General features: G+C 33.0%; 1 protein-coding gene across 1 annotated transcript; it reads left to right on the top strand.

Annotated features, from left to right (window-relative positions):
• The first annotated feature begins 320 nt into the window (after nucleotides 1-320).
• Nucleotides 321-4,387, top strand: LOC139844676 (spermidine synthase 1). Its single transcript, XM_071834901.1, has 9 exons — nucleotides 321-575; nucleotides 1,778-1,854; nucleotides 1,949-2,071; nucleotides 2,226-2,330; nucleotides 2,427-2,499; nucleotides 3,056-3,127; nucleotides 3,207-3,402; nucleotides 3,485-3,614; nucleotides 3,701-4,387. Exons 1-9 carry the CDS (start codon nucleotides 428-430, stop codon nucleotides 3,767-3,769), a joined length of 993 nt encoding a protein of 330 aa, XP_071691002.1. The 5' UTR covers nucleotides 321-427; the 3' UTR covers nucleotides 3,770-4,387.
• Nucleotides 4,388-20,100: the final 15,713 nt, after the last annotated feature.

The raw sequence follows: 20,100 nt of genomic DNA on the forward strand, positions 1-20,100 counted from the left end.
ATGTGACAGTCCGTCTTGGGATGACATTATGTCATGGTTAAGAGTACTCTTAGTCATTTCAAACTTTCAATATCGTGACTTTTCTAACCTCGGAATATTATGATATAAACTTTGATTCAACATTGTGTATGAAATTAGAAATATGAATTAGTTTTTTTAGCAAATACATGTGATAAAGCATTATATCAATATAGAAGGGGTCACATTGTAGCTAATGAATAATCTAGGGTATTAAGTATAAATTTTTAAAAACTTAACAGAAATCATTTCTATATAACGGAGGTTAGAGAATTGTAAGGCATGCTTGTTTTGTTACTCCGTATTTTTGTTGAACAAACACAAAACACACACGTTGTTTCTCTCCTTTTAGGTCTTCGAAATACTTGAACCAACACAAACAAACAAAACAGAGAGACGTAAGTACAAGATGGCTGAACAAACCACCGTCGCCGGCGGCTGCGATTCGCCATTAAAGAGACCAAGGGAAGAAGGCCACAACGACGCCTCCGCCGCCACTGCAAACATATCTTCAGTCATTCCTGGTTGGTTTTCAGAGATTAGCCCAATGTGGCCTGGTATGTTTTTTTATTTCTTTTTCATTTTATTTAATATTATTTATTCTGTGTGCATATATATGTCCTTTTATTTATTTTATATATATTTATTATTATTTATTTATTACTCCGTATTAGAAATATCAATCAATTTGTTATGACTTTAGTGTGGTTTCATGATTATAAAGCTACAATCTTTTAGCATTTCCTTAGGATTAATAGATAGTTATTTTGTGCTGATGAATTGAGCTCAGGGTTTATAGGGTCTTTTAAAAAAGGAGAATATAGTTTTTTATTTTATTTTGAGAGTTTCTGCAGTTATTTGTAAGATTGGAAATTGACTCTTGCTTATGCTTTTATAAAGTATAAAAATGAAATTTATGTATAGTGGTACTATAATTTGTATTTTTTGTAGTTATCAAAGTTTTATTGATGGCTCAAACGAAGCATTGCTTCAACTGTGTTGGGGTTGGGGGTTAGGTCATGGGTTCAAGCCTCGCTCTGCCCATCTGCCCATCCTATTAATTAATGTGACTGAAATATGGATATCCAGATTGACTTCAGGCACTGATGCAAGCTTGCCGTTAAAAAAAAAAAGTTTTATTGATGGCCAATACATCTCTCAATATTTTTTTGAGCCAAAAAGTATATGTTGACACTCATAAGTAAAAAAGTGGAAAATAATCATTGCTATTTGTATAAAGAATTCGTGGGCTGTATGTACTTTAATGTTATGTTATATATTGTTTATACTTTTTTTATGGTGCTAGTTTTGGTGGTGAATAATTGTTAAGAAAATCATGTAACTAGTCTTAGGTTGTTTTAGCTAGCCTTGTTAATCTATCCGCCCTATTGGTGGTTAGGTTTTGTTTTGGGTTTGCCTGTTTGTTTACACTCGCGGTTTGTTTTAGGCTAGTTTTCTTGTTCCCGTTGATTCGGTCTGTTTTTTTATGTCTATGTTTTGAGTTTTTTCATTAGTTTCTTATATGTATGTTTGGTTCCAATGAGATGGAAATACTATACATCTCGTGTGGGGATGCATGCTTTTAGTGGTTAGACAATTGTACAATTATGGAGCATAGGCCTAATGATATATGAACTGAAAGTTAGTGTATCGATATGTCATGAATCATGATCTTAAATGCTTATTACGGAGTAGTTGTAATCTACAAGTTTCTCATATGGTGTTATTTTAAACTATAGTTTCTCTCGTATATACGCAGGAGAAGCACACTCCTTGAAGGTGGAAAAAGTCTTGTTTGAGGGTAAATCTGACTACCAGAATGTCATGGTATTTCAGGTATTTTATTTTTGATTTTAATTAGTTAATTGCTAATAGTAAATTGTTAATTAGTAAATACTAGTTGATTACTTGGTTTTATGTTTGTTTTCAGTCTGCAACATACGGAAAGGTGCTTGTTTTGGATGGTGTAATTCAACTGACAGAAAGAGATGAATGTGCATATCAAGAAATGATAACTCATCTTCCACTTTGTTCAATCCCAAATCCTAAAAAGGTTTCATTCTACTTTTTAACAACTTTATTTACTTTTATTTCACTAGATGATTGAGCTCAATCAATAACCACCTGTTCGATTATATTTAGTATCAGTAAAAACGGATAGTTCAAAAGTTTACTGTCTTTATGATAGCTGTTATTTGTATTGGTAGGTTTTGGTTGTTGGAGGTGGTGATGGTGGTGTCCTGCGCGAAGTAGCTCGCCATTCTTCTGTTGAGCATATAGATATATGCGAGATAGATAAAATGGTGGTTGATGTGAGTAATCTCGGTTTTTTCTTTTTATTCAAATTTCAATTGCATTTTCCATGTAATTCTCAATTTTTTTTTATTTAATTTTGTTCTGTTTTTCAGGTTTCTAAGGAGTTTTTTCCCGATGTTGCTGTTGGGTATGAGGATCCCCGTGTCAAACTTCACATTGGCGATGGTATATGCAGAATTCAACACCATATGTTTTTGTTTTCAACATGGTAGCAAACGGTGGTTGTGGCGGTTTGATGACTAGCCCCTCCCGTTTCGCCCAAAAACGTCTAATTAGGCAGTCAAAACTAAGAGTCTGGTCAAAGTCGGGAAAATTCGCTCAACGTAACTCAAAAAATGACTTTTAGTGCAAACAAAAATCCCAAGCCCAATTAGCTGGAAAAAACGTCAACTTACATGGTATCCCATAAGATAGATCAATAAATACACGATAGTTATAGATAACATTATGAAAAATCTATATACTCGTATTATTTAAACTAACACCAATCTTATTTGTGAATCATTTACTTTAAAATATTTGTGTTTGAAATATATATACTTAATATTAATATTAATATTTTTTTTTAAGTCAACGTTGGTCAACATCCGTCTTGACCGCGTCTCGACCGACTCGACCTTTCAAGGTACTGACCGATCCATCTCGTCTAGCGTCTTTTTCAACCTTGATTTTCAAGTGTCTCTTAATGTTTTTTTTCGATTACTATTTGGTGATAATGTAGGAGTCGCTTTCTTAAAGGCTGCTCCGGAAGGAAGTTATGATGCTGTTATAGTTGACTCTTCAGATCCCATTGGTAAATCTAAAATCCTCTCTTTGCGCCAATCTGTTTTACTCGGCTTATTTGATATGCTGACGTGGCAATTATACTTCAGGTCCAGCACAAGAGCTTTTCGAGAAGCCGTTCTTTGAGTCCGTTGCAAAAGCACTTCGTCCTGGTGGTGTCGTGTGCACGCAGGCTGAGAGCATATGGTTACACATGCATATTATCGAAGACATTGTTGCAAATTGCCGTCAGGTTTTTAAAGGCTCGGTCAACTATGCATGGACAACGGTTCCTACATATCCTAGGTAATCTTGTCTTGTCTATGTTAAACAGTCATCCTTATTATGAACAAATCTTGATAAATTTGTGTTTGAACCATGAATGTAGTGGTGTTATTGGATTCATGTTATGTTCGACTAAGGGACCCGAGGTTGATTTTAAGAATCCGGTCAATCCAATAGATGAAAACGACAAGCAATGCAAATCCGTGGGACCCTTGAAGTTCTACAACAGCGAGGTATATTTTATCATTGAAAGTTCATATCTTTATTGGTAAAGTTTTAATTTTTCTTAATGTTTTGTATCAATTGTGTGTGAATCCAGATCCACGCAGCTGCTTTCTGTTTGCCTTCTTTTGCGAAGAAATTGATTGATGCTAAAGCAGCAAAGTAATGATCTTCATGCTCTTGAATGTTTGTTGATATTTGTTTCGAGTGGTGTTTGTTGAATCCTGTTTAAAACCGTATCACAAAATAAGTTGAGGGATTTATTTTGGCGACGGATTTTAGCTACTCCTATATCAAGTAGTATCTGCTTTGATGTACTCTTGACTTGAGTTATATGGCAGTAGCTCTGATGAACTTTTGTGCATTTTACTCATTTTACTAATAGTTATGTTGGTGGTATACTAGTTTTCGATCCGAGTTTATTACTGAAAAGTAAATTAATGATAAAGATATTAGTGTTTAACAACAGGTTATTAGTTATAGATAGGTAAACTCATCAATATGGTGTAGGAAAATGAGATTGCTACATTTAAAGGTTTCATTCAAGGTTTGGTTTTTGATGATGCATCTAGTGAAACAGAGAATGGATTGTCATATAACTCAAAATGTATTTGTATAACATTTCATTTTTTATATGAGGGGCGGTCTGTTTGTCCTCAACGAGTAGGCGCAGGTTCGATTCCAACGGCCAAGATCTAATTGGTATTGTCAGTAATTAGCTATTCGGAGAGGGTTTTTCCAATCTTAAACCGTACTGCTAGGGTTGTTGTGATTTGAGTTTTCGCGTGTGTGGGTGTCATATGATCGCGAAGGTGGTTAAGTTGATGCTGTTTAGTTTTTTCTAAAGAAAAAATGTAAATCAATTTACTCTAATGAAATTTATTTAGGGTTACAGTATTTGAAATCAACCTTTGGTTGGAGTCTCGGATTGGGTAAGAATGCAGCCCATGTTTAAATGGTATCCGTGTAGCCCGTTTTATAAAAATATATGCTGTGTTGTGATAAAGTGAGTGGATGACAACTAATTCAATAAGTCAAAAAATGTACAGTATATTATGTATTATAAATACCCCCATCGGATGTAATCAAAATGTGCACACATATAATATATTTCATATATCACCATTCTTTCTCTCTCTTATTTTAAGTTTATGAGTAGCCTATATTCAAGAACAAACCCACTAAAGGTAGTTATAAGCATACTGAATTATAACACGTTATCAGCACGATTATCTCAACATTTATACTAAATATGGTTGGCTCTGCCACCTAACTAATATGGTCGGTTATACCACCTAAATGATATATGGTCGACACTGTCGCCTAATTTACATTTTATGTTATCTAACATTTATTTATGTATACTAACATTTACATTTATGTTATCTAACATTTACAGTTATGTTCACTAACATTTATATTTATGGTCGGTTATACCGCCTGAACTATATTTCTGTAATTTAACTATTATTAACTTCACTAACATTTATATTTATGTTATACATGGTCGGTTATACCGCCTGAATTATATTTTTGTAATCTAACTCTTATTAACTTCACTAACATTTATATTTATGTTATCTAACATTTATAATTACTTATGCAATTAATCATTATTTATTTCATGCATACTAATGTTTATTTTCATTTGAGCCTTCGGTGTCACATATACACTGAGACGTCAAATAATATATATATATATAAATCGAAATTAATTCATTTACTATTCATATGAATAGTAAATGAAACGAAATTAATTAATTTACTATTCACATGAAAGTGACATGATAGAAATTATTAATTATAAGTTACATAACATACCCCTAAAGTATTTGATAAATACGTCTTTTTAAATACATAAGATTTTCAAAATCAACAAGTTGATAAATTGATCTCATATATATACTCCGTATCTTTTTGAAAGATTTTGTCTTTTGTTCTTTTTTCCTTACGTTTGATATAAAAGAAAAAAAAAATCTTGTCCTTTATATTACTCATACGCGTTTTGATATAGTGACTTTATTCGTTAACGTCAACTAACGACGTTACAACGCTCATATATACATAAGGGTTGTTAACGTCAACTGACGACGTACAACAACTATATTTTTCAGATATAAAATAAACATCTCCGTTTTCATTTTTTCACAAATCAATCTTCATTTTTTTCAGATTACTACTCTCAAAAAGTTTTTGTAAAGATGATTCACACAAGGATGATTTTTCCTATTGTATTGGTCATATTAACTATCATCATTGTTGCTAATATACCACCGGGTGAACCTATATTCTATCCTGCCCTTGTGGTTTTATTATTTGTAATCATACCATTATTCTGTTGTTTGCTACTTATGAATTTAAAATGATTCTAATTTCATTTTATTATTTGTCTATGAATAGAAGTTGATTATGATTATGATTTATGTTATTCATCTTTTTGATAATAGAAAATGTCGAATTTGAAAAGGCTTAAATTTGCTCCTTTAGAATCAAGTGGGAACAACTACTTAACATGGGTTATGAATGTAGAAAAACATCTCGAGTCAATCGGTATTTTAGAAACCCTGAATGAAAATAACAATTGTTCCGAACAAGAGAAAGCAATGGCAAGTATTTTTCTTAGCAAACATATTGATGAGTCCTTAGAATCTACATATTATATGATCGAAGATCCAAGTGTATTATGGAAAATACTCAAAGATAGATACGATATTAATTATCAAGAAATAACGGTGATCCATGAAAGAATAAAATTGAAGATGTTAGTAGACGCTCTTATAAGAATCCCGGAGATTCTTATTAATGATCTGGTAACATGGATCATCAGTCTAGTATTTCTTGAATACATGAACATCTTGTTTAGCTCTACAAATAAGTCCCAAAAGAAAAGAAAACGAGAGTGAATTTGTTGAAAAAAAATCTTGATTAAATAAACCCCGAGCTACCTTGAGACTTGAATGGTTAGAATTTTCTAAGATGCCTAGCTTGTTATATATCACTCATAAATAAATGGTTTTAGACCATAACGCATATGTTTTATTAAGTGTTATCTTTTATGTACTTCAGATTATAACTTGTTTGCAGGTAATATAATTTGATTATCTTGCTGAAATATAACTCATTATTTGCTTATCTTATTTGAAATTTTAGTATGAATCCTGCTGAAATACAACATCAATTAAATGGTAAAGACCTATGTATTGCAGATAGTGGTAACACACACACTATACTCAAATCTAAGAAATATTTCATTGATTTGAAATCATCTGAAAGAATTATAAATACTATATTAGGTCCTGCAAAAGGAAATGGAAAGATAAAATTCATATTACCAAATGGTACGAATTTTCTGATAAACAATGTCTTGTTTTCTCCCAAATCAAAGAGAAATTTGTTAAGTTTCTCTGATATATATCATAATGGATATGATTATCAGTCAATGATAATCGGAAATGAGAAATATCTATGTAGCACTGAAAAGCTAATATAATGAAAAGCACAGCGCATATGATTAAAAACGCATATGGTGAAAAGGATATATGATTAAAAGCGCATATGATAAAAAGTGCATATGATAAAAGGTGCATATGATAAAAAAGGCGCATATGATTAAGAGCGCATATGATTAAGAGCGCATATGGTGATTAATGAAAAAGCACATATGGTGATTAATGAAAAACACATATGGTGATTAATGAAAAGCACATATGGTGATTAATGAAAAGAATATTGAGAATGAATCACCAATGTTTCTTGAAAGAATTCAAGGTTATATATATGGACCAATTCATCCATCATGTGGACCATTTTGATATTTCATGATTCTAATAGACGCATCTAGCGGATGGTCTCATTTTTGTGTGTTATCAAGCCATAATATGGCATTTGCAAAATTTCTTGCACAAATTATTAAATTGAGAACACATTATTCTAATTACACCATTAAAAGGGTGAGACTTGATAATGCTGGTGAGTTAACATCTCAAGCATTTAATGATTATTATATGTCTACAGGGATTGTTGTTGAATATCCAGTTGCTCATGTGCATACACAAATTGATTTAGCTGAATCAATAGATAAACGCTTGCAGCTAATAACTAGACAATTGGAAATGAGTACAAAACTCTCAATATTTATATGGGAACATGTAAATTTACATGATGCGACATTAATTCGCACTAAACGAAGTGCAAGTCATAAATATTCTCCATTACCAACTTAATTTTGGTCGAGAGCCAAATATTTCCCACCTTAGAATATTTGGTTGTACAGTGTATGTTCTAGTTGTACCACCACAACGCATTAAAATGGGTCCTCAAAGGAGGATGGGAATGTATGTTGGATATGAAACATCTTCAATCATAAGAACCCATGATGGGTGATGTTATTACAGCACATTTTGCTGATTGTCATTTTAATGAAATATTGTTCCCTAGATTAGGGGGAGAAATGAAATATAAATAAAATGATGTTTCATGGTGTGAACATCAATTAATGTATGTTGATCCTCGCACAAAAGAATGCGAAAAGAAAGTTCAAAAATAATGCATATGCAAGAAATTGCAAATCAATTACGTGATGCATTTAAAGATACAAAAAGGAGTGACTAAATCATATATAATAAATGCTTCAGCTAGAATTGAAATTTCAAAATCTGGCAATAATGTCACTCATGAGTCTTTGCCACATCTGAAACGTGGAAGATCAATTGATTCCAAAGATAAAAATCCTCGAAAAAGAAAATCAGCTGATAATGAGGTAAAATAAAGTGTTCAAGAAGAACCAAATATTAATACTCCTTCTGCAGAGGATATTGATAAATGTAAATACATATATTGCGATAAATTATGCAATATTATGGAACCGAAATGGAATGACAAATATTGATGAGAATTTTTCATATAATGACATCATGAATAAAGATGATGAGCTGGAACCAAAATCTGTCATTGAATATCAAAATAGACATGATTGAGCTCAATGGAAAGGAGCAATACGAGCTGAATTAGAATCGCTCGATAAAAGAAAGTTTTCGGATCAATCGTTATCACTTTTAAAGATGTGAAACGTATGGGATACAAATGAATTTTTATCCGAAAAAATGTGCAAATGAAGTTACAAGGCAAAACTAGACTTGTAACTCAAGATTTCCCACAAAGACCAGAAATGAATTAGGAGGAAAACTTATCCTCCTGTAATGGATACAATTACTTATTAGATACTTAATCAACCTGGTAGTTATTTAAATGCATCTCATGAATGTTGTTACTACTTATCTGTATGGATCACTTAATAGTGATATATATGAATATACCTGAAGGGTTAAGGTATCATAAGCATCTAATGGAAAACCCAAGGGAATATATTCCATTAAATCACAAAGATTTCTAAATGGGTTTATACAATCGGGACGTATGTGGTATAACCGATTAAATGACTACTTGATAAGAAAAGGGTATACATATAAACTTATTTGCATGTGTGTTTTATAAAAACAATGTTCGGATATGTGAACATAGTTGTTTATATCAATTATCTTAAATAAAGAAATCTATGAAGTCATTCAACTTCTAGAGAAAGATTTTGAAATAAAAAAAAAATCAAGTAATACGTTGATTTACATATTGAGCATATGACTAATGACTTACTTATACATCAAACAACTTATACCGAAAGGATTTTTAAAACATTTTAATATGGACAAGATAAAAACCATTAAGTATTCCTATGGTTGTTAGATCTCAATATTGATACTGATCCATTTCATCCTCTAGAAGATCACGAAGATCTTCTTGGTTCAGAAGTTCCATATCTTAGTGCAATTGGGGTTATTATGTATTTTACAAATTGTACAAGACCTGACATATCTTTTGCAGTTAATTTGTTGACAAGGTTCAGCTCAACCCCTACCAAAAAGACATTGGAATGAGATCAAACACATATTTTAATACCTTCGGGGAATTACTGATTTATAATTATTTTATTCTAACAACTCGAAACAAGATTTGTTTGGTTATATAGATGCAGATTATTTATCTGATCCACATAAAGCTAAATCTCAAATTGGATATGAATTCCTAAATGGAGGCACTCAATATCATGGCGTTTTAAAAAACAAACACTTGTTGCAACATCATCAAATCATGCCGAAGCGATTGCATTACATGAAGCCACTCCGGAATGTTTTTGGTTGAGGTCAATGACACAACTCATTACTGATTCTTGTGGACTAGAACGCGATAAAAGTTCAACAACTATCTATGAAGATAATGCAGCTTGCATAACACAGATGAAAGAAGTGTATATCAAAAGTGACCGAACAAAACACATACATCCTAGATTATTCTCATACACTCAAGATCTCATTAAGGACAACTAAATTGAAATGAGATATGTTCAATCCAGCAAAAACTCTGACGATCTTTTCACCAAAGCACTTCCAACTGCTATTTTCAGAATGCATGTTTACAATATTAGCATGAGGCATGTTCAAAAGATGTAACGACTCAGCGATGTCTACTTGAGGGGGAGTCAACTCCATGCTGCACTCTTTTTCCCTTAGCTAAAGTTTTTTCCCACTGGGTTTTCTTTAGCAAGGTTTTTAACGAGGCAGTACTAAGTTGCTATTTAAAACAATTTTGTCATCCAAGGGGGAGTGTTGTGATAAAGTGAGTGGATGACAACTAATTCAATAAGTCAAAAAATGTACAGTATATTATGTATTATAAATACCCCCCATCGGATGTAATCAAAATGTGCACACATATAATATATTTCATATATCACCATTCTTTCTCTCTCTTATTTTAAGTTTATGAGTAGCCTATATTCAAGAACAAACCCACTAAAGGTAGTTATAAGCATACTGAATTATAACATGCTGCTCAGTTTCTGTTATTGAGTTGGACTTATTGTCTTTTGAAATGGAGACCGTTATACATTAGTTATTACAGAATTAGTGAATTACAGAGTAGTTAACTAGTTTTATAACATGTGAAGACACGGATTTTATTCAATAAATAAAAAAAAGTTTAATAGTTGGTAAGTGAAAAATATTAACATTAGACAAGCCATCATTATTGTCAACTCATATAATAATTTGTATTTTGTATATTGTATATTATGTACTCCGTAAAAGTTTCGGAGTATTGTACTCCGTATAACATTCGTAATTTGTAATGCTGACATAAATAGAGAAATTCTGTCACATTAGCAACAAACATATACGGTACTATAGTCAAAGGTTCAATACAGGTCTTTTTTAATGTGCACAAGTGTACTTTTGATTACAAATACAAAAATTTTTTAATATGCACCAGTGTATTTCTGTGCATATTAGTTGGGTTTGTAGTTTTTTAGTTCTATATTGAACATCACCCCCGTACACATAAGATTGTACTATATAAGATTGTGCCATGTCAGGTTCATGTTTAAGAGAAATTCATCTTTAATAGATTAAATAAATAGAATAGAATAGAATAATCAAGAGTCATTGGTTGACGATAGTGTGATGGCTGTTACATGTTATGGACATATATACAGTGGGTTATTGTATTTGTAATATCCGTGTATCTTTTGGTGTGTGATTTTGTTTTTTTATAAAAAATTAAAAATTAAAAATTAAAAAATTAGAATAGAATAATAAGTCTTCGTGACTCACGTTACACGTACCATCAACTTATTTTTTATTTGGGCATATTTATAAATATAGATCGTCATCTTCAACTTAAGCCCTACCGAAATTTAGTGGACTGATTGAATATACTTACTTATGAGTATGATATTTGATGATACGTCAAAGTGCAAGGCGATAATACGGTTCATAACTACCGTACTCGTGTACTTGTTTAACGGTATCACTCACGAAATGAGTTATATTGCTTGGGTTAATATGAAGATTTGAGGGATATTTTTTTTTTTTTGTATCGGGTGGCGATTCCCTATTTGATAACTCGTATTGCATGTATTGTGTAATCGGTTTTACGCCACTTATACTTGATAGGAACCGAACGAATGTGAATGGAAAGACATGAGATGTTTGATATTTATATGTGAGAATCAATAAATTGCCTTGTATTGAGATGAACATTTTTACATAAAGGATTTGGCAAATAGGCTTATCCTTAATACAAAAGCAATACACAATTACTCATATTGAAATAACATACTACACACTCGATCGGTTCTTATCATGGATTAGTGGCGTAAAACCGATTACACTCGAAGTGTAATACATGTTATCAAATAGGGAATCGCCACCCGATACAATAACCATCCATAAACCCATGTAATAACCTAAGAAATATAACCCTTTCTGTGAGTGATATTGATAATTAAGTCAACAAATAACATCATTACGAACCATATTATTGTCTTGTAATTTGATGTATCATCACTATTTAAGAAAACTAAAAACCGGAAAAATGACCAAATATTGAGTCGGTAGAGTAATTATGTGAACAAAAATTACCTACAATTTAAGGTTTCTTTTTTAAATTTTCTGTATAAATCTGGTAAAATGATTGTCATTTCCAATAATTTATGCTTTCTAATTATTTTGTCAATCAGACGATGATCGGTTATTTTTTGACACGATCGTTTATGCTTAACAAGGTAAAAGTAATCATGTTTAAGTGAAAAACAAAGTACTTTGATGTGGTTTTATGTTTACATGTGAGAAAAGAGAATGGTGCGGAACAATGTAGAAAACGGCATTTGAAGTCGAAATGGGAACAAGCTTGGACAAAACGGAAATTAGAGTCAGAAAATTAACACTGGCGTAGCTTACGCCAGGAGGGCGTAAATTACGCCCAATCCCAGTTCAAGATCAGAAAAAAACAACTTCTTGGCGTACAAATACGCTCACTATACATGAGCTGGCGTAAATTACGCCCATGCAATTTCGCTGGTGCCGGGAATTTTGAGTTTTTAGCTTTGGGAACAAGTCATCTAACCCCTATATAAAGGAAGCCTTAGGGTTACCAAAAAAACAACTTTTTTCATCAGTTTTTAGTGCACTGATCAACCCTAAGCACACAACAACACACCATAATCACCATCAATCAAGGATTCAAGCTAGGATTAAAGTGGTGTTCTTCATGCAACTTCACGATATCACCATGATCATCATCATCATCATCATCATCATCAACATGCTTGGCTAGTTTTCTTATCTTTATTCCTTCGATGAACAATTAAACATGTGTTAGTTCATTCAAGTTTATGTGGTTTGTAATTTTATAATACTTATGTCTTTTGGATTGTGATGTTATAAACCAATCATTTATTGATCAATGCAAGTTTTGTGATTTTGATTATTGCAAGTTGAGTTATTGTGATTTAACATTGTATTCTTAATCCAACTAAGTGTTAATTAGATTAAGGATAAAGACATAGTGTCTAGGTTGCATAGTTCAATCTCAAAATAGTTAGAATTGATTGACCTAAGAAATCTTGTCTATGAAATTTGATCAATACTTGGTGAGCATATAATACTTGTTTGAATGAATGCATGCTAGATTGAGATTGTGAAGGGATAAAGGCCTTTTAATCTTATAGTTTACATTTCAATCTTTCAATTGTGCTCTTAGTTTAAGTGGTTAAGTCTCAGTTTAGTTGATTAATTCTAGTTACTCATTAGTTAAACAAACAACCAAATCCTGAAAATTACTTGCTATTAACTACTATTTCCCGTGGAACGAATCCTGCTTACCCTTACTAGTTAAAGGTAATTAGGCTATTTTTGATTGGTACTTCGACGCCTATCAGACGCTTGACACGTTACATTCTAATGAACCAGTACCTAAATTTACATACGCTTAACTACCATGTATCGAAAGTTCTTAATTCCTGAATACCAAAATTTAAATTATTAAAAAAAATAAAAAAGATTGAAGACAATTAGCATCTTGGCATGAGGATGACCATACTAGCATGTGGCATCCTTACTGTAAAGAGATGATAACAACCAAATGTACAAACTAACTAGGGCTTTGAAATGACACGTTTGTTGGAGACATAAGTCCATTACTAAATTATGCTTCTTATTGCTTTTTACAAACAATGGTTGGTTGTTAGGAAGATATGTGTGTACAACCCCAATCATATTTGACATCCAATTATATAGGTAGATGATTTAAACACAATCAAATTTATTAATACACAATCAAACATACACTATAATATTGTATAGTACAACATTTCAATACATAATTGATTGTGTATGAATAAAAATTAGTTAGTTATGTACAAATTAATCCCCAATTATATAGAATGATCATTCATTTTCAGGTTTAATTAACAGGCATAAATTAAAAACTAAAAGGTAATTAAGGGTGTGAAAAAATGAACTTATCATAACTAAATTGAGCGTTTTTGTACAACAATTTTACATTGTTTATAATGTTTATTCATAATCATTATTAAACATGTTATTATTATTCAAAATCAAGTTCAATAAGAATCTTTGAACCATTTAAAGTTTAAGTTTCTTTTAATTTAAAATGTTTTTGTCTGATGGACTACATCCACAATAGGAAATGTGATCTGAAGGTCTATATGTTAAACACTGTTTATTTATATGTCCAGTAATTAAATTATTAATCCTAAATATTAGAATTTATATCTGTTTTTTATCTAATTATATAAATTTGTTAAGTTGTAAGAAAATTGTTGAACAAAAATTACAATACTCTAATTAACTTGCAAAATTAACATATTCACAATAGTTATAACTAGAATGAGTTTGGACTACGAGTTGTGACGGTTGCATTTGAATATACGTTGTTTGATACTTGTTTGTAGTATTAGACGATATTTATGTACAAAATGCTTACGTATATTAACTACTTTTTACATACATACATAATGTTGTACATTTGAAGATTTTAAAAACACGATATTTAAAGAAAACACGATATTACTGAAAGTAACGTTCTTTTTGCCGAATCTTTCTCTTCTTTATTTCTATGAAATCAAATACTGACACCATGATTGTAACATCCTCAACCGGGCCTAACTGTAATATTACTAGTTTGCCCTTAAGTTAGTATTGTGTTATTATATACTTTTATTTTTATTTAATATTTACTATTAAATAATGATGTGGTTAGGATCAGTTTGTGACAAGGGTCACAGAACATGTTTGTTTATTTAATTTGGACTTCGTTTGGGTTGCCAAATGATGTATGAAAGATATCAGATAACTGATAAATACCCGTGTGTTGCACAGTGTGGGAATTAAACCCCTTTAGATGACTAGTGCAGTTCATTTCTTGCATTTTCTAGATTCTTCCCAAAACACACTCGTTCTTCATCTCTTCACCTACACCAAACCCTAATCCTTAACTCTTGTTTTAGAGCTCAAATCGTTTGTATCTTTGTGTTCCTTGTGATTTACTGATTCTATCAAGGTAAGAATCAAAACATTTCATGCTTTAATCTTTGAGAAAATTAGATTTTTGTGTAAAGTTATACAAAGTGAGTAATTTGGGTCAAAATGGTTAGATTTGATGTTGTTTGAGTCTAAATTTTATGGGTTTATGTTTCTACATGTTAAATGTCTTCAATTTGGTCAGTTTTGAGGTCATAATCAAGCTCTAGAGCAAGAATTGGTCAATTTTAGGTGAAACTCATCACCTTGTTCTTCAGCTTCTGCAGATAAACACAGTCGGCCGAGTGTCTCTTGACACTCGATCGACCGACTCGACCATCGACCGAGTGTGTATGACCCACGGCCGAGTGTGTCTGTGAGAGACCATCGACCGAGTGACTAGACACTAGGCCGAGTGAGTGTAGACAGTCGGTCGACTGTCTATGACAGTCGACCGAGTGTCTTTGGCAGTGAAATATTTTACTAAGTGTTGATTTTTAGCCGTTATGCTGCCCGTTTGTATTTTGGTGATCAGGATGTAAATTTTGAAAGTGAAGCAAAAATTTAACGGACGCTTTTTTATACAAAAATTTCTGTACTGTGTTATTTGATGTTAATGGACAGTAACTAACTTGATTTGTCTTATGTTCAGGTGATAAGGATAAGGAAACCGCTCAGTACTAGATTAGCTGAGCTGGTTGCTGGTATTTAGTGAGTGGGACTAACTGGAGTAAATAGTATAGAGTAGCATGTTATATTATGATTGCCATGCTTGTTAGATATACTTGCTGTTGTGGTTAGTTAGTACGTTGTGATGACTGCATGTTAGTTGATGCTTGTCTGCTGGAGCCCAGTGCGTCCCTATTGTGTGGTAGCCTCGGTAGGAGAGATCAACCTGCGGGTTGGGTTCCTCATGTGGTAGTTTAGACAATCGAGGTGCATATATATGTGAATGACGCGTCCGTCGCATGTGGATTATATATATATATACATACGGTGGTGGAGGAACTTCTGGTAAGCCCCAGTCCGATCAGCTGGTGGTTAATGGTTTGGCCGAGCCGCCAGAGTCTCTGTAGACGACACTTGGGTGATGTTTTTGTGTTAGCGTTTGTGACATGATTAGTATAACGGTTCCTGTATACTATTGTCTGTAGTTAGTCGTACTCACTTAGCTTCGTGCTAATTCCCCTCCATCCTCTCCCTGCAGGTTGTTAGCTTTAGTAAGTGATGCATTTTGGAGAGAAGACGGGCATGGTGATGTTATGTTTAACTATGAAGAAACTCTGATGTGTCTTTTCCTTTAAAACTGATTTTGGTTGTAATATCACGTGACACTAGAATTATTGTTTAATGTTAGCTGTCAAATAATTTGGATATGTAATTATTATATGTTTATGTTATTATAATGGTTTAATTAATATTAATGCTTCCGCCACGTTTTAAAAAACAAAATTAGCGGTGTCACAAATTGGTATCAGAGCTTAGTTTGACAGCATGTGCATTGTGATCTAAATGTCATGTTCCCAAACTTAGTAGAGTCATGTCAAACATAACACGCTGGGGATGGGTTAAGTGAGTATTAGGACAGGTTATGTGTTAGTTGTTAGTACTAACAGAGTTTATACTAAGCATTGGTGTGAGTGTTGTGGTAGTGCAGTAATGGCAGATAATGAAACAAACGCTACTGGCCCTACTGTCCCTGGAACTGGTACTTTTCGAGCTCCCGATGAAGATGGTCATATGTCATCAGAAGAGGAAACCTCACAAGAAGTTATAAACCTTAAAAGTAGATTACTAGAAGCTCAGGAGAAAATTAAAGAACTAGAACAAGAACGAACAAGATGGAACCCTAATACCACTGCGTTGAACACAACTTTTCCAAGAAATACCTATCAACACCTCCAAATGACATTCCCGTTTAATCAGTCATTTCTAAATCAGATGATATACTCATTTCAAGTTCCCGAGACGAGAAAGAAGTGTTCATATAAACAGTTTCTAGACTGCAAACCCCCTGAGTACAGCGGTCACACAAACTCTACAATGACACTTAATTGGTTAAGAGAAGTAGAGCAAGCGTTGGAAGCATGTTTCTGTGAGCAGTATTGTTGTGACATCCCAAAATTTTAAGATAATATTTTATGAGAATTTAATAATGATTTGTTATGTTTAAGTATTTAACTAGCAAAATAAAATAGACAATTCAAGAGTTGTTAGTTAAATATTGGCAAGGACTAGTGATGCAAAGTTAAGAAAGGACCTTTACTATTACACTTTTGATGGGGAGGATAGAAAGTGTAATAAGGCTAAAGTTTCACCACTTTAACTAGTAAATGGATGAATTATTTATCAGTTGCAAACAAAAGCTCCAGAACTTGTATGTGTGTGTGTGTGGGGGTCGATTTTGAGCAAGACAAAGAGGAAACCACCAAATTGAAAGATCTAACTCCATGCAATCAAGAATTAAAGTGATTAAGTATGCATAAAACATTGTATAAGTTGAGAAATCTTCAATTACTTCTTCTTTGTGTGAAATTAGGGTTCTTAAACTCTAAAGTTAAGGTATGCATTTCTAGCTTTATTTATCACTAATGGGTTATGATGTATGAGAAGTAGTTGATTTATAAGTTGTAATTATGTGTTGTTCAAGCTTAAAAATGAGTTTATATGATTCTTAGATGCATGTTCATGTATGAACTTGCTACAAGTACTTGTAGTTTAGAAAAATGGTGATTTAATATTGCTAGTAGTCATAACAAGTTTTTGCACACTAAGTGTTTGATGAAATGCCTCAATGAAAGTAAATATATGATTTTGATAAAATTGTGTGAAAAGATTTATTTTGAGATGATGGAATTGCTAGTTAGTGTTTGTTGCTAAGAAGTGAAAGTCAAAAAGGTGTTTTCAAGAAATGTCAATGTTTAAGGTTCACCTCTAAAGTTAGAGGGAGGTTAATGATTTGAGAACATGTCTTAATTGAACTCGAGAAATTGTATATTGAAAAAGTTGTAGGTATGGTACTAGTTGTTGAAATGGAAAATGCAAAGCTAAGTTTAATGAAATTTAAGAATTTTGAATATTATAAGTGTTCATGTGAAGTGGTGAAAAAGGGGTTAAGCAAGATTAAGCCTTAAGTGTTAAATGAATGAAAGTGAAAGTTTATGCTTATGATGTTAATTTGTTTGAATGCTTTATGTTAGCTCGATTGTGTAAATAATGAGATTAGCTCTTATATAGGTGCTAGTCAAAGCGAAGGAGCTTCAACCAATCAAGGGAGTGCTCTAAATCAAGGTGAGTTATATGGGGGTAATATGGGCGGGTCAAGGGTGATCACGGAATCCATGATCACAAGTTATGTAAAAGAGATGTTTATGAATTATTCTACGTTTTTTTGAATTTAACTATGGAAGTGTACTTGTGGTTGTTTTGAATACGAGATATGATGATATGGGTGACTTAATGCTCCCGGATTGCATCCGTGCAAGAGGGTGTCGATTAAGTTTACTGGGTAAAATCTTAGACTTTACGTCTATGTCAAGGTGAAAAGCTTAGACTTCATGTCTATGATAAGGCGAAAAGCTTAGACTCTATGTCTATGTCAAGGTGTAAAGCTTAGACTTTATGTCAATGTCCATCTCACGTGATAAGCTTGGAGTTATATCCATGTTAAGTGTAAGCTTGGACGATGTCCATGTTATGGATAAGCTTGGATTTATATCCATGTTAAGTGTAAGCTTGGACGATGTCCATGTTATGAATAAGCTTGGATTTATATCCATGTTAAGTGTAAGCTTGGACGATGTCCATGTTATCAATAAGCTTGGATTTATATCCATGATATTGTGTTAAGCTTGGACTATGTCCATGTCATGTGCTAAGATTAGACGTATGTCTATAATGCGAGATGATCAAGTCCGAATCACGAAATCAACCTTCCGGTTGGAAGCTTATGGTCACATTATGATTATGTTTATGTTTTAAGTTTAAACCATTTACTTACCATTAACTCACTAGGCGTATTGCTTACCCCGTTCTGTTGTTAATGTTTGATAGGCTCTTATACATCGAGAACGTATGAGACGACAAGGTTTTAGAGGAGCATTCGGCACTTAGCAAGTGGTATGCAAGTCTCTTAATTGAACCTAGCTTTATGATAGCCGCTTATTAACGCCAAGGGTCAAAAGTGTATTAAAGATAACGGGTCGTGCGCGACCAAGGGATATTTAAAGTCTAAGCTTTACACCTTGACATAGACATAAAGTCTAAGTGACACAAAACTTGGATTTATATCCATGTTAAGTGTAAGCTTGGACGATGACCATGTTATGGATAAACTTATAACGGGTCGTGCGCGACCAAGGGATATTTAGCGTGTTGTATGAGGATGTATGGAAGTGTGTCATTATGTAAAGGATAAGTTTAACTAGGTATGTTTGAAAAAAACAATTGATGGGTAATGTTTCGAGATGTTTGAAGTGCATTTTTAAGCAAAGCAAAATTTAGCATCAGCATCAGCACCGGGCCGCGCCGCAGACCTCTTAGTCGCACCGCGCCTTTTAGGGTATTTCAGAAACAGACGTTTGAGAAAACTGACCTGCAGTTCCATGTCAGGCCGCGCCGTGGCTTAGGCCTGGGACTGGTGGTGAGGCTTTTAAAAAAAATTGTCGTTTTCTAGCAAGAATTTAAGGGCGTTATAAGTTGGTATCAGAGCTGTGGTTTAAGGGACTTGGATAATCCATCGTAGGGTTATTTTGGCTTAAATCAACTCCAAGTTTTAATAAGCGGTTTGTGACTTGCATGATAGATAATGTTTAAAGTTATATGCCATGCTCCTTAGGATGTTATACGATGCTAGAATCTAGAAGAATTGAATGAGAAGAATAATGTGTGTTATGCATGAGTTTGTTAGTATTTTCGAGTAGCTGTGTTTTATGGTTGAATCAAGCATAACGGTGGGAAGGGTTAAGGAGAATAGGAATTTATGATAATAAGGTAGAATGACCTTAGTAAGTTTTAAGAAGGAATGCGCCTCCCATATGTAATCATTAAGGGGGGGGGGGGGAGGGTGAAGACTAAGCGCACTAGATGTTTAGCTTAGGCACGATTACTAGATTTGTCTAGTAGT

Source organism: Rutidosis leptorrhynchoides, chromosome 4, assembly GCF_046630445.1.
Source record: "Rutidosis leptorrhynchoides isolate AG116_Rl617_1_P2 chromosome 4, CSIRO_AGI_Rlap_v1, whole genome shotgun sequence".
Lineage (NCBI taxonomy): Eukaryota > Viridiplantae > Streptophyta > Magnoliopsida > Asterales > Asteraceae > Rutidosis > Rutidosis leptorrhynchoides.